This window comes from Sinocyclocheilus anshuiensis, unplaced genomic scaffold (genome assembly GCF_001515605.1).
Source record: "Sinocyclocheilus anshuiensis isolate Anshui unplaced genomic scaffold, SAMN03320099.WGS_v1.1 scaffold566, whole genome shotgun sequence".
In the NCBI taxonomy this organism is placed as follows: domain Eukaryota; kingdom Metazoa; phylum Chordata; class Actinopteri; order Cypriniformes; family Cyprinidae; genus Sinocyclocheilus; species Sinocyclocheilus anshuiensis.
Genome location: NW_015542410.1, coordinates 2,351,237 through 2,377,309, shown reverse-complemented (window position 1 = coordinate 2,377,309; position 26,073 = coordinate 2,351,237). Strand labels below are relative to the sequence as shown.

The window sequence follows — 26,073 nt, the reverse complement described above, 5'->3', positions numbered from 1 at the left end:
AAGAAAGAAAGAAAGAAAGAAAGAAAGAAAGAAAGAAAGAAAGAAAGAAAGAAAGAAAGAAAGAAAAAAATAAAAAAATAAAATAAAATAACACTAACTCAACATAGTACATGCACTGCAACAAATGGCTTATCTTACTTAGTATTTTTGTCTTGTTTCTAGTCAAAATATCTAACAATTCTTAAATCAATATACTTTTACTAGATAAGCCAAGTGACTTAAAGGTCCCATGACATGCTACTTTTTGGATGCTTTTTTATAGGCCTAAGTGGTCCCTAGTACTGTATCTGAAGTCTCTTTCCCGAAATTCAGCCTTGGTGCAGAATTTCAGCCACTACGAGCCAGTCCCACAATGAGCTTTCCTTAGGACGTGCCATTTCTGTGTCTGTAGCTTTAAATGCTAATGAGGAGGAGAGAGGCGGGGCAAGGTGGAGGGTGGGTGTGTGGCCTTAACCAGCTTGCGGCCACGGTACCATGCGCTAATGTTGACAGTGGATGTATCGCAATGGCTCGTAGACACGCAGTCGTTCAAGCTTTTCAGTTTGACCCAGAATCTGATCCGGATGGAGAAGCACCGGATGAAGAAGTTGCAACTCAGCGGCTACAGCAGGACGTCTCCGAATGGTTAGTTTAAAATATTGTGTCTGGATACGGTACTTTAGTTGGTTTGTTTATGTATGCGGTTACAGTTATTATCATGTAGCTAATGCTAGCCTACGTTGTTGGCTTTTCATGTTGCACTGATTTGCTATCATATATATATATATATATATATATATAAAAATTATCAGCTATAGACACTAACCAGCGCCACTATATTAGTCAGACCTCTGCCATTATTACATTTACCTTTTTGGATAGGTGCCGTTGTGGAAAATGTGCTACCATGCCCACAGAAGCTGAGAATATTTGCTGCTTGGAGATACCTCAGGTAGCATTCTCACCACTAAATTGGAAACTACTTTGTCTCTTCATTTGACAACTAATTGTGCCTAAAATTGACACTTACCATTTGTAATTCTAATTAGGTTACTAGAAGACTACGGGAGGTCGAAGAACAGCTCATGTATGGTTGACCATCCTGGATTGTATCCTGTCTGCATCAATGTCTACTCTCTGCAGAATGCTGGCCAAATATACAGAGCTGACTATGGTCCTCTACATTTGAGAGGAATACACCAGTAAGTTGTGCTTTGTTACAGAAGTTAATAAAATAAGAAATAAAGTCTTGAGTCTTGACTGTTTATTCCACCAACAAACCTTGTGTCTAATTTTCATTCAATAGTGTAGACAGTGTCAAGATTTATTTACATCAGAGAGAAAAAAAACTTGAAAAATGTTACAAAACAAGCATTGAAGATGATCCATAGCAGCATAGGAATATTTGTTTAGATAACAATAACACAAACCAATGTTAAATCTCTGCAAGACTAAATATCAGAATCAATTGTTCAGTCGCTACAGCTATCTCTCCTATCGTTCATTTGTGAGCTGGTGCTGGGGCCTCCTGGGATGCAGAATCCGGGTCATTATTCCAGCTTGTGGGATATTTACGCAAGCTTCAAAAAAATCTAACATCAGGTCCTTCTCACCAAAAGGATATCACTAATAACTCAAAGAAAGGAAAAGGCTGGAGCAAAACTGATAGATTTTGTATGGTGTAATGGACTATGGACGTCAATCAGCTCCATATTGGCACTGACAATATACCTTTTGCCATGTGCCAGACATCGTAGTAATGGGTTATGTTTCTCTCCCTGAGGAACTTCTGTACTTGTGGATGACGATCAGTGACAATGCAATCAAGGTTGACGCCATGCGACTCCAGTAATGCTAGACTCCTTGCCAGGCCCTCTTTTTCCATGTGGCAGCTACCACCAACCTTGTTGCTCTGTTAACACAGAAAAACAATATATTAACAGAAAATGCATTATAGACTTTGCTTTTAAAATTATAACCAATAACCCCTTTACAAAATCGATTTTGACAACTCACCTGAACCAACTGAATGTCCACAACGGTGTTAGTATGGAGATCCATCATTGTATAACTGCCATACTTTGCAGAGTGGCCTGTTTTTGTTCAAATAGTTACATTAGTAATCAATATTCAATACTTTGGTATTATGTCTAGCATTTTATTTAGGTCACTCCTTTTAACTTCAAACAATACCCCTGTATAAACGACACTATTTTAGTAAAGTATCAATACCTGGAGAGTCAGCTCTCATGTCACCACCAACTATCACTTTTTCCTCCTGACGTAGCCACTGCAGATTCACATCCTGTGTGACTTTCCAGTGGTAACTGCCAGTTCAATGAAAGCTCTGGCATGGCGTCGAAATGTTTCATACCTAAACAACTGTAGCTTCATTGCCTTGACCTGTTGGTGTGGGGGGATAAATAATACATGTAATTTGATCTAAATTTAAGTAATTCGCAGTCAAAGTAACTACAATTGCACATCATTTACCTTTTCGATTTGTATGAAAGATGCACCACTCAGGTACACGGTGGCAGAAAGGTGCAGATTTCCAGATGGCACGCTCCCAAGGATAGGCTGGCTATTCCAGTGTCTTCTAAATGTGCAATGGGGGCACCACTGCTTCACAGACAGGAATGTCCCCAGCCTTTGGGTCCTCACATCACATGCCCGCGTGCAGACTGGACATACATTAAACAACTCCATGATGCAGTTCTCGTACACTATGTACTTTTTGCTGTTGTGTTGTGGGAGTGGATGAATCTTCTCTATATCAAACCACAAAGAAAGGAAAACTCATTTTGAGTTAAACAGATTGAGCTTTCATCTGGACTGTAATTTAAACCATCACCCTGTTTGCAGCTGATTTAATAATATTTATGCACATAAACAATCCTAAAAGTAATGAGTCACTGAGTCTCACTGAGACTAATTCTTTATGTTAGAATGCGAGCCACGAGCCACACATATATCTTCACACTCAGTAACTTACGACTTAAGTGTAGAGTCTAACGATGCTGTGATGGAGTCAGCAGGATCATAAGTGGAATCCTGTCCCTTTGAAGCTTCCACTAAAGAGCTGTCCTCCAATGTATTATCCTCCAGCTGTTCATTGAGGTCTAGACGAGGTCTTTTGGGTAGTCGCTTTAAAGGTGTCGATGACAGGCACAAAGGGTCTGCATTGGATGTCCCAACACCGAAATCTTTGCAGGAGACATTTGCCTGGACACCTGTGGCCAAAATTAACTTTACTAAGGAAAGTCTAATGAAACAACACATAATGAAAGCAAAGAGAAATGCCAGAATACGTACTAACTACATCAAAAGTAAATGTACTGAAGGTGGCAGGTACATACCTTCACTTCTAAAGTGGGGCCACAGAGTCTTTAAGGATAGCTGTGTGCCTACAGTATGTGTTTCCAGGTGGTCTGTCTGGCAGGCAACATCCCTTGAGAGAGGCAGCTGAATGCAAAACAAGCTAGGTAACCATATACAGTAAAGCAACAAAATTGTATAGCGTTAGTTGACTTACTTGTCCGAGGTTTGTAGCTGAGCCAAGGAGAGTTGGTACTGATCCAGACTTTATTTTCAGACGTTCAGCAAGGCTAGCTCTGTATTGGCCCAAGTTGAGGAAACAGTCGTCGGTGAAATGTTTGGCGCAGACATACAAAACTTTGGGAAGTTGTGTCGGTGCATTACCAGAGAAAATAAAATTAACCCATTGTTTCTTCATTCTTCGGATGAAGGAACTAAAAAAAATGCTTCGGTGTTCATTTGTACATCCAAACACTGAGCAACTGCCATGCTTCGCTCGTTTGCAAGCCATGATGTCTCTCGAGGAAAAAAAAATATTGCGCTCGCCTCGCACGGTAGTAGCTCATTTTCTCATGGGCGGGCCAAATTCTCTGGGCGGGCAAAGCAGAGAAAGGGGAGGTAACCTTTCTCTGTATGAAGACATAAAGGGAAGATTCCAGATTGGGCCATCTGAGCTTTCATTTTCTCAAAGGCGAAGCAGGATACCCAGGGCTGGGCTCGGTTTACACCTATCGCCATTTCTAGCCACTGGGGGACCATAGGCAGGCTAGGGGAACTCATATTAATGTTAAAAAACCTCATAAAGTTACATTTTCATGCCATGGGACCTTTAAGAGTGGAGGGGGTGCGACCTTTATCCAACAGCTCTTGAAGGAAGGACAATATCGAAGATATGTCACATGTGGACGGATCTTCACTGCGGTTTGTGCACCAAGCGGTGAAGACCGACCATTTGAGGGCATAGAGGCGCCTTGTAGATGGGGCTCTAGCCTGAGAAATGGTATTCAAGATACCCTTCTGGGAGGTTCATAGGCTCCCATCGAGAGGCCATAAGTGTAGGGCCCACAACTTGGGTTGGGGGTGCCATATCGTCATGTTCGCCTGAGAGAGGAGGTCCCGTCTCAGGGGAATGGGCCATGGAGCTGCCGTGAGCAGCTGAGACATCTCTGAGAACCATAGTTGGTTTCTCCAGAGCGGGGCCACTAGAAGAACCTTGTGCCTTTGTTCCCTATTTCGCCTGATAACCTGAGGGATCAGGGCGATCGGCGGAAAAGCGTAAAGGAGAAGGCTGGGGTCTGAGGCCGCCATCCTTTTTGGGGACGAGGAAGTAGCGGCTGTAAAAGCCTGACTCGCTCTGAGCTGGCAGGACGATTTCTATGGCCCGTTTCGCCAGCAGCACAGCCACCTCGGAACAAAGAACGCGAGCGTTCGTGTTCCCTACTAAGGTGGGGATCACACCACAGAAACGCGGGGATTCTCAAGCGAATTGGAGTAGATAACCTCGTTTTATAATCCCCATAACCCACTTTGACACGCCGGGGATGGCCTGCCAGGTCTCGGCCCTTGTGGCAAGGGGTTGAATTGGTTCGGGCGGCGGGTTGCTGTGAAGGGACACGGGGCTCGCCGTGTTTGGAAGAGGAGATTTGCTCTCTTTTGGAGTATGTTTGTGTTTTATTTTGTCCGCTATCACAGCGGTTGTACACTTGGGCACTAGAACAGGCCCTTTGCATGCAATAAACACATTTTTCCCAGCACCCAGAACTGGACGGGGCGACTGGGAACATATACGAGGCAGTTTGGGGGGTGGTCCGGTCACAGCGAGACTTTGCCCCCTCCTCTTCCTTCCTGAGGGATCAGGATGGCTTCTGAGGCGCAGGGTCCAGCACAATCTTGGGCCGGGTTCCCTGGCGCTTCGGGAAAGGGTAGCGCTTTGCAGAGCCAAAGCACCACCAGGCTGGCCATCGACCTCCCAATGGCCTGTGACTGGGGAGTCAAGGAAGATGGTTTTGATCTCTGTCAAATTCAGCCACAAGTGGCGTTCCAGCACCACCAGGCTGGCCATCGACCTCTCAATGGCCTGTGCAGTCGTCTTTGTGGCGCGCAAGGCCAAATCGGTGGCGCTGCGCAGCTCTCTGAATGCTGCAGAGTGTTCTGGCCCAGACTCATCCATGGCGTGAAGGAGCTTCGCCTGGTACACTTGGAGCACCGCCATAGAGTGTAATGCAGACGCAGCCTGGCCCGCCGAGGTGTAAGCATGACCAGCGAGGGCTGGATGGCAGCGGGGGGGCAGAGGTGTGCAGCCACCGCTTCGTCCAGAAGAGGCGAGACTCATGCTCTCGCAGTGGGAGCATGACGTCTCTGTGAGCGCGGCTTCTGAGTGGGATTTCCCCAGACATCGCACACATTCACTGTGCCCGTCATCAGCGTGCAGTGGTGTCCTGCACGAGAGAAACCCGGATTCTTTTCGGGGTCAAGAGGAGGCAAAGAAATGGGCTAACTCATAGAGGTCGAGCCCGGCCTTACATAATCGTTCTTAGAGCTTCGCACAGCCTCGGAACTAGATAGGGCCGAGAGCGTGCCGGAAGCTAAGCCCAGACGTGGGAGCTTTAGTGGGTTTGAGACGTAGTCAAACTCGGCAAGGATTAAATCCAGCCTTAGGGCGGGGATATGGTTCCTGGAGCGTTTTGAGCTCAGAGAGACAGTTAAGCAGAAAGGACCTGAGCCTGCAAAGCAGGGACGTCTAGGTTGTAGAACCTGACAAAGGTGGACGGCGAGGACCAGCCGGCCGCCGCACAAATTTCTGCAATGGACACACCACTGGACCATGCCCAGGATGAGGCCATGCCTCTCGTGGAATGTGCTCTGACCCTGATGGGGCATTGAAGGCCCAAGGAGGAGTATGCAAGAGCTATTGCGTCAACTATCCAACGGGATAGTCTTTGCTTTGTGACCGGAAGCCCCTTGGTGCGGCCACCAAAGCATACAAAGAGCTGCTCCGACTGCCTAAAGGAGGCGGAGCGGTCAAAGTAGATTTTTAATGCCCTGACAGGACAGAGCAGATTTAGCTCCTGGTCCTCCTGCAAGGGGGGGAGCGCAGAGAGCGTGATTACCTGTGCTCTGAATGGAGTAGATGACCTTGTTTTATAATCCCCATAACCCACTTTGACACGCCGGGGATGGCCTGCCAGGTCTCGGCCCTTGTGGCAAGGGGTTGAATTGGTTCGGGCGGCGGGTTGCTGTGAAGGGACACGGGGCTCGCCGTGTTTGGAAGAGGAGATTTGCTCTCTTTTGGAGTATGTTTGTGTTTTATTTTGTCCGCTATCACAGCGGTTGTACACTTGGGCACTAGAACAGGCCCTTTGCATGCAATAAACACATTTTTCCCAGCACCCAGAACTGGACGGGGCGACTGGGAACATATACGAGGCAGTTTGGGGGGTGGTCCGGTCACAGCGAGACTTTGCCCCCTCCTCTTCCTTCCTGAGGGATCAGGATGGCTTCTGAGGCGCAGGGTCCAGCACAATCTTGGGCCGGGTTCCCTGGCGCTTCGGGAAAGGGTAGCGCTTTGCAGAGCCAAAGCACCACCAGGCTGGCCATCGACCTCCCAATGGCCTGTGCAGTCGTCTTTGTGGCCAAATCGGCCAAATCGGTGGCGCTGCGCAGCTCTATGAACGCTGCAGAGTGTTCTGGCCCAGACTCATCCATGGCGTGAAGGAGCTTCGCCTGGTACACTTGGAGCACCGCCATAGAGTGTAATGCAGACGCAGCCTGGCCCGCCGAGGTGTAAGCATGACCAGCGAGGGCTGAAGTCGTTCGGCAGGGCTTCGAGGGATGAGCGGCCTTTGCCTTCCATCCGATGGCAGCGGGGGGGCAGAGGTGTGCAGCCACCGCTTCGTCCAGAAGAGGCGAGACTCATGCTCTCGCAGTGGGAGCATGACGTCTCTGTGAGCGCGGCTTCTGAGTGGGATTTCCCCAGACATCGCACACATTCACTGTGCCCGTCATCAGCGTGCAGTGGTGTCCTGCACGAGCCACAGCCGTGGTGCGACATTTGCAACAACGTCGCAGGAAATTTGCTCATAAATGTGCTCTTTTTGTTACCACAAGCAGGAAAGCGTCAACACAGGCGCTCTGCAGACGGCTCTTGAGCGAAGCGCTGACCGGGGCTGCCTTGAGAGCGACGCGGGAACAGAGCTGCTTGAAGCGGCGATCTGATCCGGTGCTGCAAAGCGGCGTGCTGATCAGTGCTGCTTGAGAGCGGTGAGCAGAGAGCGGAGACAGCGAGCTGATCTTGCTGCTGCAGAACGGCGGCTGGATCAGCTTGCCGGCGAAGGCTTCAAATCTCGTAGAATCAGCGAAGAGCAGTAGATGTCGTCGCTGAAGGAGAAAGAATCAGTGATCCTATGCCGAGCACCTGCTTATATAGCCAGATGCCCTGCCCATTTTGGGTTCATTTCTGAAACAATGGCAGTGCAGATGTGATTGAAAAAAAAGGCTTCAGTAAATCGGAGAAAAGGAGTTTCCCGCAGCGTCTAGCGACGCAGTACGAGTGAAGTATCGAAAGGGAACCTATTTTAACAGTGTAAATAGAATCTATAGCTATTTCCACTAGCATATGCTCAAAAATACTGCTATTTTCACTTAGTGTAAATAGAATCCATTGCTATTAGTGTAAAAAGCATCTACCGCTATGCTATTTACACACTTAGTGCAAATAGTCGCTGCCAAAAAGTAAACTTCATGTGTTATGCTTTCCCAACAGATAATATCTTAAAGCCTGTTAAAGGCAAAGTGTTTTGTGTTTTATATTTGAACTTAAAATTGTTTCAAACCTGTATGATGTTATTTTTCTGTGAAAAGCATGTTAGTCAAAAGCAGGGATTGCCAACTCTCACGCAAATTGACACTTTTCTCACGCTCACGCCACACATCCATTTTCTCATGCAGTCAAAAGCATCCTCAGTTAAAAGGATATTGGCGAAAAAAATGTGGTAAAGGCTCCAGTGCGTATTTGTGTTTGCTCTCTGGAAAGCGTCAAGATTCTTTACAACGTGTTTTCGTAGCGCTGAGCAATGTAACGTTAGCCAAACACAGACTCCTGTCACTGTTACACGATGTAAAGTAAATAAGAGATTCATTAATCATAAAGGAACTTTTTGAGATCGCGATGAACTGAAGTAAGTGACATTTTTAGTGATTTTTAAAGGAATGGCTATTTGCACACATTCTATCCGTTCAGAATTTGAATAAGTTTTGTTTTTCGTGCTGCTAACGGCCATATATACCCTGTACAAGCAGCAAAGTTTCAGGAGTGACAGCCTAAATCCCTCATAAATGCGGGATTCATTTTCGAATGGGAGAATAATGTAATTTCTCAAAATAGATGTTCAAGCAATGCAGGCTAACAGATTAATAGAAAAATATTTGAAATATAATAGGCTACTTATAAATAATTGCAGTTGCAATTATTTTAAAAAGTAATGACTAGTGAATCTTGGAATTAGTAAAAATTTAATAGTTTTGCAGCACTGCAACAGTTATTTTCCATAATTTAATAAAAAAAAAGGCTCATCTTACCCCACTTTCCCCTACTGTGTTTTTATTATTATTTTTTTTTTACTTATGTGGTCCTCAAGATAAGGGACATTGACGCAGAAGTACAATAAAAGTATCTAAAGTAATTTCAGGATGTTTCCTATCATTTTAGATGATATGATCAGAATGTATCTATGACAAAGGGTTCTAAAAATATGGCTTCTTATAAAAAAGTGTTTCTGTGGCTCAATTTGCCCCAGGGTGGGGGTAGTGGACCCAAGTCAGTGGGTAAGATGCACCGAGTGTAAATTGACCATCTGACTGAATCTGATTCAAACCCATGTGAAATTTTGAGATTATTTACCTCTTTTAAAAACTAATTTAATAATCAAATTTCCTTTTTCAAACAGTCATATTTCTTTTTTTAAAACTAACTTAACATAAAACCAACCAAATGAAGTTTCAATTTTAATCTTTGTTTACATTTCTGAAACTGTTAAACACCAAAGTTGTAGGCTAATCTTCCCAAAAAACAGACTAAACCGAGAGTTTGTTGAGTAAAATTAAATAAAAAAACTGAATTAGAATGAAGGAATAAATGTCACTGGAACTAATAAACATTTTAAGAGTCTTGGCATGGTAGCTTTTCTGCAATGTCTAACTGGCCATTAGGGACTACAGGTGGAAAGATATATCTGATTATAATGTGATGAAAAGCAGCATCTGGTTCTTATCAGAGAAGGATTTGGTGCACTTGTACACTGTCCCTATTACACCTGAACCCCATAGAGAATCTATGGGGTATTGTCAAGAGGAAGATGAGAGACACCAGACCCAACAATGCAGATGACCTGAAGGCCACTATCAAAGCAACCTGGGCTTCCATTACACCTGAGCAGTGCCACAGGCTGATTGCCTCCATGCCACACCGCATTGATGCAGTAATTCATGCAAAAGGAGGCCCAACCAAGTATTGAGTGCATGAACATACTTTTCAGAAGCCTGACATTTCTGTTTAAAATATACTTTTTTTTTAATTGATCTTATGTAATATTCTAATTTTCTGAGACACTGAATTTTGGGTTTTCATTATCTGTAAGCCATAATCATCAAAATTTCAAGAAATAAAGGCTTGAAATATTTCACTCTGTGTGTAATGAATCTATATAATATATGGGTTTCACTTTCTGAAATGAGTGACAAAAAATATTGACCTTTTTCATGATATTCTCATTTTGTGAGATGTACCTGTGTGTATATATATATATATATATATAATTATACAGGGGTGTGGACTCGAGTCACACGACTCCAGACTTGACTCTGACTCGAGTCCCAAATTTGATGACTTGCGAGACTCGACATAATTAAAGAAGACTTGAGACTCGACTTAGACGTTGACAGCAATGACTCGAGACTTGACTTGGACTTGAGCCCTGTGACTCGGAAAGACTATGATCAGATCAAAGTCGTTATAGACGCGTCCCTGCAGCGTGCTTGCGCTTGACTGGCAATAAGCCAGAGACTGCGTTCAGGGAGCGCTGGATATATAGGCTAGTATAAATTACTGGAGTAATAGCACAACTTACCACAAAAGAACCGAGATAAGAAAAAAAACAAATTACATGATTCGTCTAGTAGCGATCTCCGCTCGTGAAAAGCGCCCATCTCACATGAAATTGAACTATGTCAAACATAGGCCTATTCTACCTGCCTTCCTGATATAAATTACTATAAATTTTATATGGTAATTAATACTGAGACACTAATTTGGGCAAAGAACACTAATGACTTGTTTAAGACTTGAATCTTAAAGTTGAGGACTTGCAACTCGACTTGGACTTGCCTGTCTTGACTTGGGACTTGTCTGTCTTGACTCGGGACTTGAATGCAAAGACTCCAGACTTACTTGTGACTTGCAAAACAATGACTTGGTCCCACCTCTGCTAATAAATAAATAAATAAATAAATATATATATATATATAGTAACGCGAACTCCCACCACATGTAGGCGCGACAAATACAGTTCTACACCGCGTCCTGTAACAGAAGTACCGACGGAACCGTCAGCCAATCAGCTTTGCTGCTACAAATCTCGTCAATGTCCTACATCTGTAAGCCAATCAGCGACGCTGTGACTTTGGGAAACGGACTAGAGGATTTCCAAGATGGTGCTCGAAAGTACTATGGTCTGGTAAGAAATAAACAAACGCGTTGTTTTAGATATATTTGCGCTTTTTACATAGTTAATACTCCTCATAATTACTGTAAATACATAGTTTTTTTTTGTTCTGTCGCACTTTTGAGCCCTTAAATTAGAACAAGTAAGAGAATTCAATAGCCGGTTTCTGAATAGAATGACTTTCTCCTGAGTCATTATTCAGCACGTAGCTCTGCAATAAAGAAACGGACCACTAACACAAAAACAGATTTATGACTCATAAACAATCATCACTTATTAGTGATCTCAATTTGATAGCGTCTTATTTAGTCTTCTAGAACTGTCATGAAGCGATTCTGGCTGTGTCTCAGACACTAGTGAGCAGAATTGTTAGTATAACGCCCTCAAAAGATGTCTAGATAGGCAGCTCACTTGGTTTTGATTCACGGACATTTATCTAAAGCAGTTTTCCACTGCTGGGATCCAGTTTACTTACTCTGACTGTTGTGTAAATAAAACTAGGATCACCAAGTGCTAGTGTTTGATTATTATTATTATTATTTTTTATCTCTTGCAAATGTCAGCACTCAGTTTATGCTCTTGCACTTGTATGCATTTGATGGAAACATGCTGATTGTCTTCATGTCTTAACAGTGTGGACAACAGTGAATACATGAGGAATGGAGATTTCCTGCCCACCAGATTACAGGCACAGCAGGATGCTGTCAACATTGTCTGTCACTCAAAGACCCGTACTAACCCAGAGAACAATGTGGGCCTAATCACAATGGCAAAGTAAGTATGTCGGTGTTGTATTTTATTTCATACATGTATGATCTGTCAGACAATGGTGTTGTTTGCGTGTAATTACACATCTTTTGGTTTGGTGCAGTAATTGTGAGGTCCTCACCACTTTAACATCAGACACAGGCCGCATTGTCTCAAAGCTTCATGCGATTCAGCCACTGGGAGAAATCTCCTTCTGCACTAGCATACGAGTGGCACATGTAAGTACATTCATAGAGGGCTAAATGGATAGTTTACTCAAAGAGAGTTCCTTTTGTGTTCCATAGAGGAAAGAAGTTCATACATGCTTTGGCGAATTTCCTTTAAAAAAAAGTGAAAGTAGTATTTTAATCTGCTAACATTTACGTTTGTGTATATCTGCATCTAGCTGGCACTAAAGCATAGACAAGGCAAGAACCACAAGATGAGGATTGTTGCTTTTGTGGGCAGCCCAGTAGAGGACAACGAAAAAGATGTACGTTTATTTGTTGTTCATGAATGACAAATGCTTTTCATCTTTCATGATTAGTCAATTGTGAATATTTTGGGTAATACAATTTACAAATTTTTTTCACCAAATCTTTTCCAGCTGGTAAAGTTGGCAAAGCGGTTGAAAAAAGAAAAGGTCAATGTAGATGTGATAAATTTTGGAGAAGAGGTAACTGGCATGAAACCTTTTTTTTTTTTGACCACTTTAAAATCTTTCCGATTTCCTTGCTTTGATTTTTTACTTTCTCTCTTGTAATCAATCTGTTCAGGAAGTGAACACAGAGAAACTGACTGCATTTGTGAACACTCTGAATGGAAAGGAGGGCACAGGTTCTCATCTGGTCACAGTGCCCCCTGGGCCCAGCCTGGCTGATGCCCTTCTGTCTTCTCCCATCTTAGCTGGTGAGGGTGGTACCGTGATGGGTGCAAGTGACTTTGAGTTTGGAGTGGACCCCAGTGCAGACCCAGAACTGGCCCTGGTAAGATACAAATTCTTCTTTTGTATAACTGCACTGAAGAACGAGTCCATAAACTTAACAGGTGAAATGTATCATTTATTTTACGGTGAAACTACTGATACATATGTTAAATATGCAGAATCATCGTGAGTAAAGCATTTATAGGTTGATTCCTTCAAAATGTGTGAACACTTAAGCTCTGTGATGCTTTAAATTTGATTGTTTACCAGTAACTTCATTAAGTCAGAAACTTTTTTTTTTGTATTTTTACTTTAATCTCACTTGATCTTTTCTAATTACATTGAAAGGGGAGATGTTTCTTTAAGTTGCTCTTGATCCACAGGCTCTGCGTGTATCTATGGAGGAACAAAGGCAGAGGCAGGAAGAGGAGACTCGAAGGGCGGCCGCCCAATCAGCAGCTGAGGCTGGCATTCCCACCTCAACCGCTGACGGTAAGGATGTGCGTAAATGTTTGAAATAGTGAAGGATGATAAGCATAGTGGCTCTGGGCTAGTACTGGGTAGATTGCAGGTTTCAAAATGTACCAAAATTTTAAGGATTGCGTATTAGGTCTTGCTGGTTAGTATGACCCTGTTAGCCACTGCTGGTAGATGCTGGTACTACACGATCTGGCAGCATAAAGCATCTTTCACATTTTTGTAGCCTTTCATGGTGACTTTAACATGGTCCTCATTCTGAATAACCTTTTCATGTATTGATTCATTTGAGTAGCCTGTTCATTTTCAAGTAGTAAAATTGCACTGTTTGCTTTTTATTATTAAACTGATTGTCAGTCTTTGATTATTTACCGTTTAGTTGATTCCCATTGCAAGACCAAGTCCTGATTTTCTGTGCCACTTTTGTTCTCCCCTTCAGAATCAGAAGAAGCTCTTCTGAAGATGTCTGCCTCTCAGCCTGAGAGCGGTGTGGCAGCACTGCCAGACTTCAGCAGCATGACAGAAGAAGAGCAGATAGCCTATGCTATGCAGATGTCCCTGGCAGGTGGAGGTTTGTGCCTCCTCCTTGTACCTTCTTAGTCTTAGAATATGCTCAGTGCTTGACATAGTATGTAATATTGACCATTATCCCTCTTATGTCAGAATTCGGAGAGTCAATGGATACGGGAGCTCCAATGGACACTGCGGAATCTAAGGTAATTAAAATATCGTCTGCTGGGCTCATCAGTCTCAGGATACTGTAATCAAATTTTAAATTTGCTTGTATTTTATAGTGTCAAATTGCTGAGCAGTTTTTGTTCATTATATATACGGTCCCCATGTCTTTTCCTTGTGACAGAACACTGTTCCCTTATATTCCCTGCTGACTTGTCTTTTCTCTTGTGCTTTTTAACTGATTCTACAGGAAGAGGATGATTATGATGTAATGCAGGACCCAGAATTCCTCCAGAGTGTCCTGGAGAATCTACCTGGTGTTGATCCCAACAATGAGGCCATCCGTAATGCCATGGGCTCCCTAGCCTCTCAGAGTGGTAACAAACAAGAGGGGAAAAAAGATGAGAAGAAGAAATAAATTCAAGTGTCCTGTGATTGATGTACAAGCCGTTTGACATGTGAAATGAGTTAATTCAAGAAGTGTCTATCCGAAGTCCTTATAAAAGCAGTTTTAGATGCTTATGGATTTGCTAAGACATTCACTACCAAATTACTGCAATGTTGTGTGGTACCTCAAAAATTCACACATAGCTTGCTAATAATCTTTTTCCCCTTCTGTTCTGTGCACAATTTATTGAATATTTGATAAAACCATGCGAAACATCTGTTTTAGTGGTAATCTGAATGGTTTCTGCTTTTCCTATTGCCATTAAAACACATGACATCTGGTCACAAGCCTTACAGTTTGTTATTTTGCTTAAAAACATATTTTACCTGGGTTTGTAAGTAGGATGTTTGACAATAAAAATTACACATGTCAAGCAGTATGTTTTATTATTTTTTTTAAAGAATCCACTTAAAAGCATAGAATCTTTTGGATCTTTTCAAAGCCATTATTTTCCAGAAATATTCTAATGTTCTCAAGATCTACACATTTTTACAATAAACAGTATATTTTTGTCCCAGCCAGACATTCATATATGAGATATAGAACGCTCAAGGTTAATTTACATCTAACCACCTCTCAATATTACAAAATTGAATTTTAAAAGTTTTTTTTACAGAGGAAGGACTAGGAGGTTTTGGAGTTATACAGGATTATGTATATCTATTTACAGATCTTTTACAAAACCAAAACTGTCACTGAAGGCACAAAGGGAGATGATAAATGGCAGTACAGAGATAACTGAGATAAGGCATAGTGACATGACCCCAGTAATAGTATGTAAGAGTGGCTAGTGGGCAACAACTTTTAAACTGAATGAACCTGAGGGTTGAAAAAGCATGTTAGAATGAAGAGTCGTAATGCAAATTTTTCACTGTTCAAGATGTAAAAAATACAAGTTAAGCATTCTGCCAATATTTGCTTTACACATTGGAACTGTAAAACAGATAACAGCGTCGACACATATTTGTGTCAAAACGTTCATTTTAAAGCATAATATCTGTGGGAAAATGTCTACCTTCTAACATTATCAATGATCAGTGTACTTGTACATATGCATCTCCCATTGCATGAAGTATGTAATGTTCATAAAGGCCCAACACGCTGGTTAGTTTTTCAGTACAGTCGGCACATTCAAAACTCTCCTCTGACTCTTCTTCTTGAGTAGGTTGTTCTACTTCCATGTCAACACTTGTCTCCACAAATGTAGGGCTTCTCTGACAGTTGAGGCTGTAATTTTGTTGACCATTTGCCATCATCTTTATGCTTTCACTTGAATTTAGGTTGGTGGTTTCCTGATCTGAAGTGGCCTGAGGTAGGTGTGTGCTGTCAGATTGAGAAGTGATTTCACTATTTGGAAGTTCAGGACCAGGATTCTGAGAGTCTGAGACCTCTGGTTCATCAGGGTCCAAATTAATGACCGGAAGCTGCACTCTGTGACTGGGGGACACATAGAGCTTGTCAGGGTGGGAATAAACATACAGGCTGTCATCATTGGGTATGCCATCAAGTTTGAGGTTTGATATATGATTCCTGTGAGTGGAAGGTGGGGAAGATGGTGTGTCATTACAACAAGAATCGGACAATTTTGAGGTAGGTAATACTGCTGGACGGATGCGAGTCTTTGCATCTCGAGAATGGCGTATCTGATGAGCGTAGAGCAAATCTCCAGTTGAAAAGCTAGCTTTACACCTTTTGCATTTGTGAGGAAAATCAAGTGGCTTTGATGGAATATCAGGGAGGGCCGGTCCATGGTGTGTGGTGTGCGTTTTCAAGTGTTTCTTTAAGACTCTTGTATTTGTGAATGATAGATTACAAAGGAGACAAATGTGAGAGGTAGAACCATTGTGCAGAAGACTGTGTTTGATTAGGTTTGTTAAACTACTGAAAGTCTTAGAACAGACATCACATTTCAGACTTTTACAAAGTTTATGAGACTCACATTGGTGAGCATGTAAGCTTGCCTCATGAATGAAGGTTTTGGGACAGAGCGGACAAGCATATGGTCTCTGCCCGGCATGGTCAATCATATGCTCTCTAAAAGAGCTAAAGAAACGAAACTGCAGATTGCACTGCGTACAGGAGTAACAACGGCTTTTTAGGCGATGACGCTGCTGATGTAGCCATAGTTTACTCCACCTTTCAAAGAACTGTCCACAATGTGCACAAGTATATCTGAAACCAGGAGCATGCGTTTGCAGATGAGCACTCAAATCCCTGTACCTCTCGAATCGCTGACCACAACGTGAACACTTAAACTTCCAAATACTCTGAGTGATTTCAATCCATTCTATAGAGCTACTTGGGGAAGTACAGTTAACATCAGAACGAGCGGGTGATTGGGCATTTGGGAGCTTGATGGGTGAATGAGCAGAGTATGTTTTAGGAAGTTTTGAAAGATCTGTATCTCTTGTTTGTGTAGGTTCCACATCCATCGATCGAGGCAGCTGCGGGAGCTGTTCTGATCTGGTTGGTGTTTGGGAATTCAGCTGAAATCCTGTACTTGGTACACTCTGAGATGAGGTACACTTTAGAGGGTAGATTTGGGTAACACTTTGCAGGATTTCGGCGAGTGATGCACAACAAATCTTCTCCTCCCCACTTGACTGGCAACAAACCTCACAGTGCACATTCATCTCTGAATCCTTCTCATAACACTGTCCACAAGAAAAACAAATATATGGGGGAGAGCTGGTGTGTGTTTGAAGGTGAAGAGTGTATTGGCACCATTTCCTGAAAAGCTGTTTGCATATTTGACACTTGAAGAATACTGGTGTGTTCACTTGACCATCAACTCCTTGACTTACAATGAAGCCCTCAATGTTACTGCTCGCCTCATCATTTCTCCTTGCAATGCATGTTTTGGATGCTTGGTGCATCCTAAGTGCAGACAGGGCACTGAATCCATGACCGCAGTGAAAGCAGGAGAACGGTGTCTCACCAGCATGGTCTTGAGAATGCTTTTTTAGGGCTTTTAGTTGGTTAAAGCCTTTTCCACAAATCGAGCAAGCATATGGTTTAACAGGCCAGTGGGTTTTTTCATGAGCTATGAGGCTTGACTGTTTCCAAAATGTCTTCCCACAGTCTTTACAAGTCAAGGGCTTCTCCACTTCATGCACTTGCATGTGATCCTGCAATTTGACGCGTTTTACAAAGTTTTTCTTGCGAACAAGGCACCCACAATTGTTTGGGGTCTCCGAAGACACATTTGATGAAGTATTTCTCTTGCTCTTTATGTGCTTCTGTGGTTCACTGTTTGCTTTTGATTCCTGCAGGTGAACTTTAAAATGACATAGCAAATCATCTTTCTGCAAAAACCTTTGGCTACAGCAAGGACAAGGAAAAGAGGTATCCTGTTTATGTACGTTATGGTGGGACTTTAGTTTAGACAGTTGAGAAAAGGTTTTTCCACAGATCTTGCATTTGTAGGGCTTGTTCCCTGTATGAACACGTTGATGAATGGTATATGCTGTAATGTGCCGAAAGGAAACTCCACAGTATTTGCAGGTGAGAGGTTTCTTCTTTATTTCTTTAGGCTTGGATCTTATTGTCCTGTTATTAGTCACTTTGTTTGGCATTACAACACAGTCTTCACTATCCTGTGTGAAACTATCCTCCTTCCAATCTGTAGAAGGCTGGAATGCATTTTCTGGCTCTGGTGGGTTATCAAGTACTTTTTCCCCTGACGTTTCCACACTTAGTCCATCTGCTTCCCGAGTACATTTCAGCTCAATGTTGGGTTTCAATTTTGTATCCAGAGAAATTTGTTCTGACTCCTCCTTGACCACATTACTAGAAATTAAATTACAAATTCCTCTTGAGACTCCTCCTGTATTATCAGTATAGGATTGCACAGAAACCTCAAATGAATCTTCCACTTTGCACTTCTTGACTTCTTTCATTAAATTGGAGGACAGGTCACTGGGAGAACTGCATAGGATGTCTCTTTTTGGTGTTAACTTGAAGGTCCCTGCAGTTATTGGTAGGATCATTTCAACATCGTCTGACTTGGTTTTCTCAATATAATTTTTCTCTGGTGTAACTATATTATTTTGGTCCTCAGTGGGACATTTACTGGTCATACTGAACTTTGCCAGTAAATCCTTGGCTGGTTCACAACAATCTTGTGTTTTTAATCTTTGAAGCTGTCCATCTTTAATTTTTCGTTTCTTCCGACCACGTTTTCTTCCTCTCAGTACTTTAATTGTTGCCTTATTCTCTATCTTTTTATCTGCCAACACATTGCCATCTTGTATAGCATTTTTTTCACAGAGTTTCTGTTTCTTCACTGTCCCAGACATAGGCAACGATGTTTTCCCTTCCTCATTAAACACATTTGTGGAGTTTTGTGGGAGGGAAGTTATGTCTGCTTTTTGAAAACCTTTGACTGATGTTACAGATGTTCTGCTGGATACTCTCAAGCTCGTTAACTTTGGGTCTCTTATTGGTCTTTTAAGGTTCTTCCCTTTTTTACGCCCAGATGTAGGGATGCTGTGTGACAAGAGATCATTAGCACTCTGAAGGGATTCCGAGGGATCGGTCCCCAATTGTTTGGTAACAATTACATTTTTATCCATATCTTTTTGCTTTATTGGACTTGCAGCTGCTTTGACAGTACTTTCTGTGCTGTCTTGACATGGAGAGAGATCTGAGATCTGGACAGATGGAGAGGTGTTATCTTCTAAATGTGCTACAAATAATTTCTGTTTCTTGCTTTTCTTTGAAGGGGGTCTTCCTCGTCTTGGTGGCTTTTTCTCAACAGTGCATTGGTCTTCATAATCAGCAGTTTGCATGGAACTTGAAAGAGTCTCTCCAAGTGTTGTGTGACACCCAGTGATGTCTAAAGAGACTGTGCTCTTGCCCTGGGTTAACAAATTCTCAACAACTGGACCTGAGTTTATTTTTTGTGTCCGGGTTGATTTTCTTGATTTCAGTACTGGTTCTTCTATAATATCTGTTATCCTCTGTGAAATTTCAGAAGTTTGAATTTGTGTGCTGTTTTGAAAATCACAGACAATTCTGTTGTCATAACATATATCTTTATGTTCCTCTTCTTTAATGGTTTGAGTTAACAGGCAAGCCATCTTCCTCTTCTTTCGTCCAGGTTTTCTACCCCTTTTCTTAGGGGTTTTTGTGGCTTTGAGGTCTTTTTGATCAACCACAGCATCATCTTTTTCAGGCTGCTGTGATCCTACGGTCTGACTATCAGACAGTTTACATAAATCTGCAACCTGTGTACCAGTGACCATGACACCTGCCTCATCAAGCAAAAGCAATTGTTTCTTTCGTGTTTTCTTTGCCTTCTTCAGTGAGCTCTGAGGGCTGGCAACATCTTTAGTAGTGATGGAAACCTGGTTTTCAACATGACTTTCAGCTGTTTCATTCACATTGTCTGTCTTTATGCAAGGGTCTTGTGTTGCATCCTTACTCTGAGATGCTGGTGGAGGCAGAACCACGTCCTTTGGTTGATCATTTGTGACTTTCATTTCCGATGTTCTCTTTTTCTTACATTTCTTTGTCAGGTCTTCTGACCTGACCTTTGTCTTTCTGTTTGAAACTGAATTTTCTTGCTGCACAGTAGACTGTTCTCTAATATCGCTGATTGCTTGTTTAATGTCTGTTTTGCATTTAGTGGCCTTTTTAGGCTGTTTTTTCATCATCACTTTTGTCTTCTTTTGTTTGAGAACATCTGAATTATCCATTTCTGTGGCTGATGTAGAATCAAATGGATGGATTTCTTGTTGCATTGTTTGGTCAGCTGCGGGTGTATGTACTGCTTCATGTTTAATGTCAGACATTTTCCTAGATCTTTTTGCTGTGCTGTGAACTGAAGTTGAAAAACATTCTGTTTGCTTCAGAGTAAGTGTAGAAGCCTGCATTTTGAAAAGAGCAACTGAATGGTCATCCTTAATTTCCTGCCTAACTGCCTTTTCCACATTTCTTTTTTCTTTTAAAGTCATTTGTGAACTGGAGGCTGCTATGTTTGCACCAGATTTTGAGGGTACTGCAGCCAGATCTTCTTGCTGGTTTACAATGAGTATTTCTGCTGCCTCATTTTTGATTTTGGTTACCGTCTTTTTTCTTGGCTTTTTCAGTGTGCTGCTTAGTCTAAAACTGCTTGAAGAGCCAATCTTTGTAGGTAAAATAGAACTTTCTTGTGTCACAGTTGCTAATGCTACAAATAATTTCTGTTTCTTGCTTTTCTTTGAAGGGGGTCTTCCTCGTCTTGGTGGCTTTTTCTCAACAGTGCATTGGTCTTCATAATCAGCAGTTTGCATGGAACTTGAAAGAGTCTCTCCAAGTGTTGTGTGACACCCAGTGATGTCTAAAGAGACTGTGCTCTTGCCCTGGGTTAACAAATTCTCAACAACTGGACCTGAGTTTATTTTTTGTGTCCGGGTTGATTTTCTTGATTTCAGTACTGGTTCTTCTATAATATCTGTTATCCTCTGTGAAATTTCAGAAGTTTGAATTTGTGTGCTGTTTTGAAAATCACAGACAATTCTGTTGTCATAACATATATCTTTATGTTCCTCTTCTTTAATGGTTTGAGTTAACAGGCAAGCCATCTTCCTCTTCTTTCGTCCAGGTTTTCTACCCCTTTTCTTAGGGGTTTTTGTGGCTTTGAGGTCTTTTTGATCAACCACAGCATCATCTTTTTCAGGCTGCTGTGATCCTACGGTCTGACTATCAGACAGTTTACATAAATCTGCAACCTGTGTACCAGTGACCATGACACCTGCCTCATCAAGCAAAAGCAATTGTTTCTTTCGTGTTTTCTTTGCCTTCTTCAGTGAGCTCTGAGGGCTGGCAACATCTTTAGTAGTGATGGAAACCTGGTTTTCAACATGACTTTCAGCTGTTTCATTCACATTGTCTGTCTTTATGCAAGGGTCTTGTGTTGCATCCTTACTCTGAGATGCTGGTGGAGGCAGAACCACGTCCTTTGGTTGATCATTTGTGACTTTCATTTCCGATGTTCTCTTTTTCTTACATTTCTTTGTCAGGTCTTCTGACCTGACCTTTGTCTTTCTGTTTGAAACTGAATTTTCTTGCTGCACAGTAGACTGTTCTCTAATATCGCTGATTGCTTGTTTAATGTCTGTTTTGCATTTAGTGGCCTTTTTAGGCTGTTTTTTCATCATCACTTTTGTCTTCTTTTGTTTGAGAACATCTGAATTATCCATTTCTGTGGCTGATGTAGAATCAAATGGATGGATTTCTTGTTGCATTGTTTGGTCAGCTGCGGGTGTATGTACTGCTTCATGTTTAATGTCAGACATTTTCCTAGATCTTTTTGCTGTGCTGTGAACTGAAGTTGAAAAACATTCTGTTTGCTTCAGAGTAAGTGTAGAAGCCTGCATTTTGAAAAGAGCAACTGAATGGTCATCCTTAATTTCCTGCCTAACTGCCTTTTTCACATTTCTTTTTTCTTTTAAAGTCATTTGTGAACTGGAGGCTGCTATGTTTGCACCAGATTTTGAGGGTACTGCAGCCAGATCTTCTTGCTGGTTTACAATGAGTATTTCTGCTGCCTCATTTTTGATTTTGGTTACCGTCTTTTTTCTTGGCTTTTTCAGTGTGCTGCTTAGTCTAAAACTGCTTGAAGAGCCAATCTTTGTAGGTAAAATAGAACTTTCTTGTGTCACAGTTGCTAATAAAGATGTTTCTTCAACCAAATTACCATTTAAGTGGTTGTCATTTGTTTTGTTTCTAGAAAATCCTTTGGCTTTCACAGTCTCTTCTGGATTTGAAACCACAATAGATGAAAAATCTTCTGAGGGCAGTAAAGTGACGTCATCCTTTTGGCTAGTAGTGGATGATTGTGCTTCTATAAACTTGATGTCTGTCTTTCTCCTCTTACTTGATGTCTTTTCTGTGTTCTGTTGGCTGACACCTGAATAGTCCGTTTCTGTAGCATACACAGAATCAACTGAAGAAAGAGTCATATGAGCAGGTTCACAGTTTTCACCGACTGTGTTATGAGAAACTTTTTTGTCAAGTTTTTTTCTTGTTCTGAATCTTTTTGTAGTTGGTTGCACAATGCTGACATCAGATTCTGAGAGTGCATTCAAAACACTTTGTTGAGCTGTTGTTTGGTCAACAGCAGGTACATGTATTGCTTCACATTTAATCTTTGACAGTTTCTTTTTCGGTGACTTTCTTGGTGTGCCGAAAATAACAGGAGACTCAACTTCATTTCCTACATTTGAAACAGAATCTGGTTGCGTAGCAGTGGCTGCAGAAGGCTGTGTGTCCAAAAGAGTAGTTTCATTGTCATCTGTTCTAAGTGCCTTTTTTAGAGGACTTTTTGCTTTCACAGTTTTTGTTTTGTGAGTCATCGTGTTTTTCATATCCTCTTGTGGGCACACGTTGGGTGTTTTTGCTGATTTGTTGATATGTGCTCTTTTCTTCTGCTTTGATTTCTTTGGGTTATTCTGAGGGCTTAGAATCTTTAAAGATTCAGTCACTGAGCTTGAAACAGAATCTGTTTGACCCTCAGAGTCTTGTGAAGACTGTCTATTCAGCAGACTAGTTGCATTCCTATTTTTTCCTTTAGAAGCCTTTAAAGGAAATCTTCTCACCTCCTGATGCCCTTTGACATCCAAGTCTGCCTCAACTTCTGGAAATGTTATGGGAACATCTTTATGTGGATCATCTTTGCTTTGTAGTGTTTGCTTTGTAGCCCTTTTTCTGGACTTTTGTAATTTTTCTGGAATGGACTCTAGACTAGAGATGGCATGTTCCATTACTGCTGGATTACTGACTCCTTTCATTGGAGTTGTGTCACTGACCTGAAAATGTGATGTACAGTCCTCTTCTGGGGACAAGACAGTGCTTTGAGACGAACACTGATTGCCAAGAGTAGCAGAGTTTTTTGCCTTTAAATGTAACCTTGTTTTTTTCTTCAGTTTCTTTCTAGAAACAGCCTTCCTGTTGATCCTAGCATTTGACGGTACTTCTTCCTGTGAAGCGTCAGAGCAGCTATGATCTGGCTTCTGTGAGGTCTCTGCTGTATCTTCCAGTAGCTCAAGTTGTGCCATCCGACATTTTTTCCTAGGTGTAGGTGGGTTTACATCATTTGTAATTAAGTCCTCTTTTGGTGCAGTGCTGTTATGATCAGCCAATAAAACATTTTGATTAGCTTTCTCACATCCTGTTGTGTCTTGTTTGACAGCACTGTCTAATATTTCTGATCCATACATAGAACAGTCATCTCTTTTATTAGATTTGTATATTGGTCCTTTTAATGCCTCAAGCTCAGATTGTTTTCTTTTTCTTGCTTTCTTATGCCTTTGCAATGCTTTTTGTAGGTTATGTTGAGAGGAGCAGTCCGTCCTTGATGTGGGAGAAGGTGGAGCTTCCTGAACATTCTCAGTAGATGGAGGAATACTGCTTTCTGAAGTAATGTTGAGAAGTACCTTTTCACTTCTTTCAGAGTTTTTTACATTCTCGTTAAAAGGCAGAAGAACCGTACTTAGACTTATTGGGGTTTGTTTTTCTTGGACATGAATATCACATTCATCTGCAGTTCTTTGAGTAAAAACAGAAGTTGAGGTAAGTGTCAGTGTCACATTTTTTGAATTGCTCTCTTGAATACAAAGCTCATTTAATTTGCCACTTTCGGCTGGTTCAAACTGAGAATCTTTGCATTTATAATCAGTGTGAATTCTGTTGGATACAACAGGTAGATCTGGAACTCTCTCTGATAATGAAGAAGAGTTCTGAATTTCAGGGGAAAATTTTGTTTCTACCTTTAGACTGAGTTCAGTTTTTGTGTTAATAGATGTCTCTTGAAAATCATTAGTTTCAATTTTTCCTGGCACAGGTAGACTGTTCTCAGAGATCCTTTCTTCTGTTGGGATCCGCAGTTTTAAGTTTTGACATTCAACCACAGCTGTGTTTTGACTGCCCACTGAGGCTGGAGTGGATACAAGATCATAAACTTGCTTTTTTAGCTTACTGCCAAAGTATTGACTTTTGGGCAGATATGCAGCATTTTGTTTTATTACTGTAGTCTCAGAGACATGCGGATTGCTTGCCTTTACTCTCTCGTCTTGCACATTGTGCTGTGAGGAGTGATCCTGAGAATTAACTGAAGTTTTTCCATCTGTAACCTCTGCTTGGTGACAGCCCTTTTGAAAATCAAGAAGATGAAGACCATATATAGTAGAACTTTGAAGAACAGTTTCATTGTTTACTTCTGCATGTTTGAAGCCAGTATTTGTGCTGGCAGTTTTTCTAGGACTGACACCTTTGCACGACAGCCCACATTGTTGTGTTGTTCCCTGGAGGGTGTGATCAACAGACTGGTTGTCCAAAGGATTACCTGGAAACTGTTCGCTTTTCAAAAGACTTTCTGATGAAAAAAAAGGAGTGTATGAACTCCTGTTAAATCCTGGTAATAACCCTGGCTCATGTTCTCCGATTCCAGCAATTCCAAGTTCCTCTTTTCCTAGAGATGATCCAACATCTAATATGCTTGGCTCCTCATGTTTCCCCTGAGAACAGAAGAAATATATGACAATAAATTAATTATTTGTTCTTTGATGGCTTATTTTGCATTCTGTTTTATAAAATATACATTCAAAAGATTTTTTAATATCAGCACCTACCATTTCCAGAACATCTTTATTTTTACTAATGTCATCTGACAACATTGAAATAAAGGAATCCGATTCTTCTTTTACTCCTTGCCCATCCATCTTCTCATTTAGTTTGGATCCTGCAATCTGATAGTGGTCCTTCAATCTAAACTGTGCCTCAGTTTCAGGTCCTTTATATATAGGATTATAGTCCATTAGGGGGCCACGTTCATCCATGGATAAAGTCTGTTCCATTTCCATTCCATTACTCATCTCTAAAGCATCTTTGATCACTGATGTCCAATTACCATTTCCCTGGTCCACTTCTCGGTTCTGTGAAAATACAGATATTAAGTGACAATGGAGAAATAACATTGATTTTGGTTATGCAGTGTAGAGGTTACATACCTTTTCATGTGTCACATATTGGGCACACCTGAGAGGAAGCATATGTGTGGCACTAGCTAATGCTTCACCCAAAGGGTATTTCAAAAAATCACTTTCTTCCCTTCTCTCCACTGCTATCTTTTCATCCACTGCAGTGTCAGGTTTGATGAGACAATGATTATCAGGAGAATAGGAATATTTATCAGAGTTTGTTAACATTGCTGAAGAAGTTCCATGGTAATCTGGTAGCAAAGCCTTAAATGCACCACTCATACATGATGACAGTGGTGTCATTGGTTCTCCAGCAGCAAAGCTGTCTCCTATCACGTCATGCTCCTAAAGAGATATTTGAGTTTAGAAGTGAGGAACTGGATGCAACCAAAGTATTCTATAGTCTTTGATGCAACCTAATATTGTTGCTCTTCAACCTTACAATTAATATGTCACCTACCTTTGGCTTTGTTTGGAGCCATGAGAGAACTCTTCTGCTTTTTCACAATAATTCGCCTCAGTCATTACTTTATCACAATATACAAAAATAAAATGACTGTAACCTACCTCCTGACCCCCTGCTGTATCATAGGGAACCCTACTGTTATGGCTTCCATGTTTATTCCATGGTGGTAACTCGCCATCCATGGTAGCCAAATGGTTTATTGGAGATGAAATGCTCTCATGAAATGCCTGTGAGGGGGGAAAATTGTTTAGATTTAGTTTAAGTTTAAGCTTTCGTTTAAGTTTAAACTCAAGATTAGAGCATTTCTTATAGATCAAAAATGTTTACAACCAAAATTAATTTTTAATATTTAAAAAAAA

At 41.5% G+C, this 26,073-nt stretch overlaps 2 protein-coding genes across 2 annotated transcripts in view; one reads left to right on the top strand and one right to left on the bottom strand.

Moving 5' to 3' along the window:
• The first annotated feature begins 10,934 nt into the window (after positions 1–10,934).
• psmd4a (proteasome 26S subunit ubiquitin receptor, non-ATPase 4a) lies at positions 10,935–14,642 on the top strand. Its single transcript, XM_016492761.1, has 10 exons — positions 10,935–11,027; positions 11,649–11,789; positions 11,887–12,001; positions 12,169–12,255; positions 12,370–12,438; positions 12,539–12,748; positions 13,071–13,179; positions 13,604–13,735; positions 13,828–13,880; positions 14,090–14,642. The coding sequence occupies exons 1-10, from the start codon at positions 11,002–11,004 to the stop codon at positions 14,255–14,257; spliced, it is 1,110 nt and encodes a 369-aa protein (XP_016348247.1). The 5' UTR covers positions 10,935–11,001; the 3' UTR covers positions 14,258–14,642.
• A 109-nt stretch (positions 14,643–14,751) lies between these two features.
• LOC107693273 (uncharacterized) overlaps positions 14,752–26,073 on the bottom strand; it is a 14,636-nt gene continuing 3,314 nt past the window's right edge. The window contains exons 2-5 of the mRNA XM_016492580.1: positions 25,816–25,941; positions 25,279–25,593; positions 24,901–25,203; positions 14,752–24,786 (exon numbers count right to left, since the gene is read on the bottom strand). Coding sequence (XP_016348066.1) covers positions 15,322–24,786; positions 24,901–25,203; positions 25,279–25,593; positions 25,816–25,896 — 10,164 coding nt within the window. The 5' untranslated portion in view covers positions 25,897–25,941 and the 3' untranslated portion in view covers positions 14,752–15,321. The remainder of the gene's footprint in view (positions 24,787–24,900; positions 25,204–25,278; positions 25,594–25,815; positions 25,942–26,073) is intronic.

What these genes read in the sequence shown, in the direction of transcription:
- psmd4a (XM_016492761.1), top strand. Translation starts at nt 11,002, where the DNA reads ATGGTGCTCGAAAGTACTATGGTCTG. An exon ending in TGATAAATTTTGGAGAAGAG is followed by an intron (nt 12,439 to 12,538) that starts GTAACTGGCATG and finishes CAATCTGTTCAG; the next exon opens with GAAGTGAACACAGAGAAACT. An exon ending in CAGACCCAGAACTGGCCCTG is followed by an intron (nt 12,749 to 13,070) that starts GTAAGATACAAA and finishes CTTGATCCACAG; the next exon opens with GCTCTGCGTGTATCTATGGA.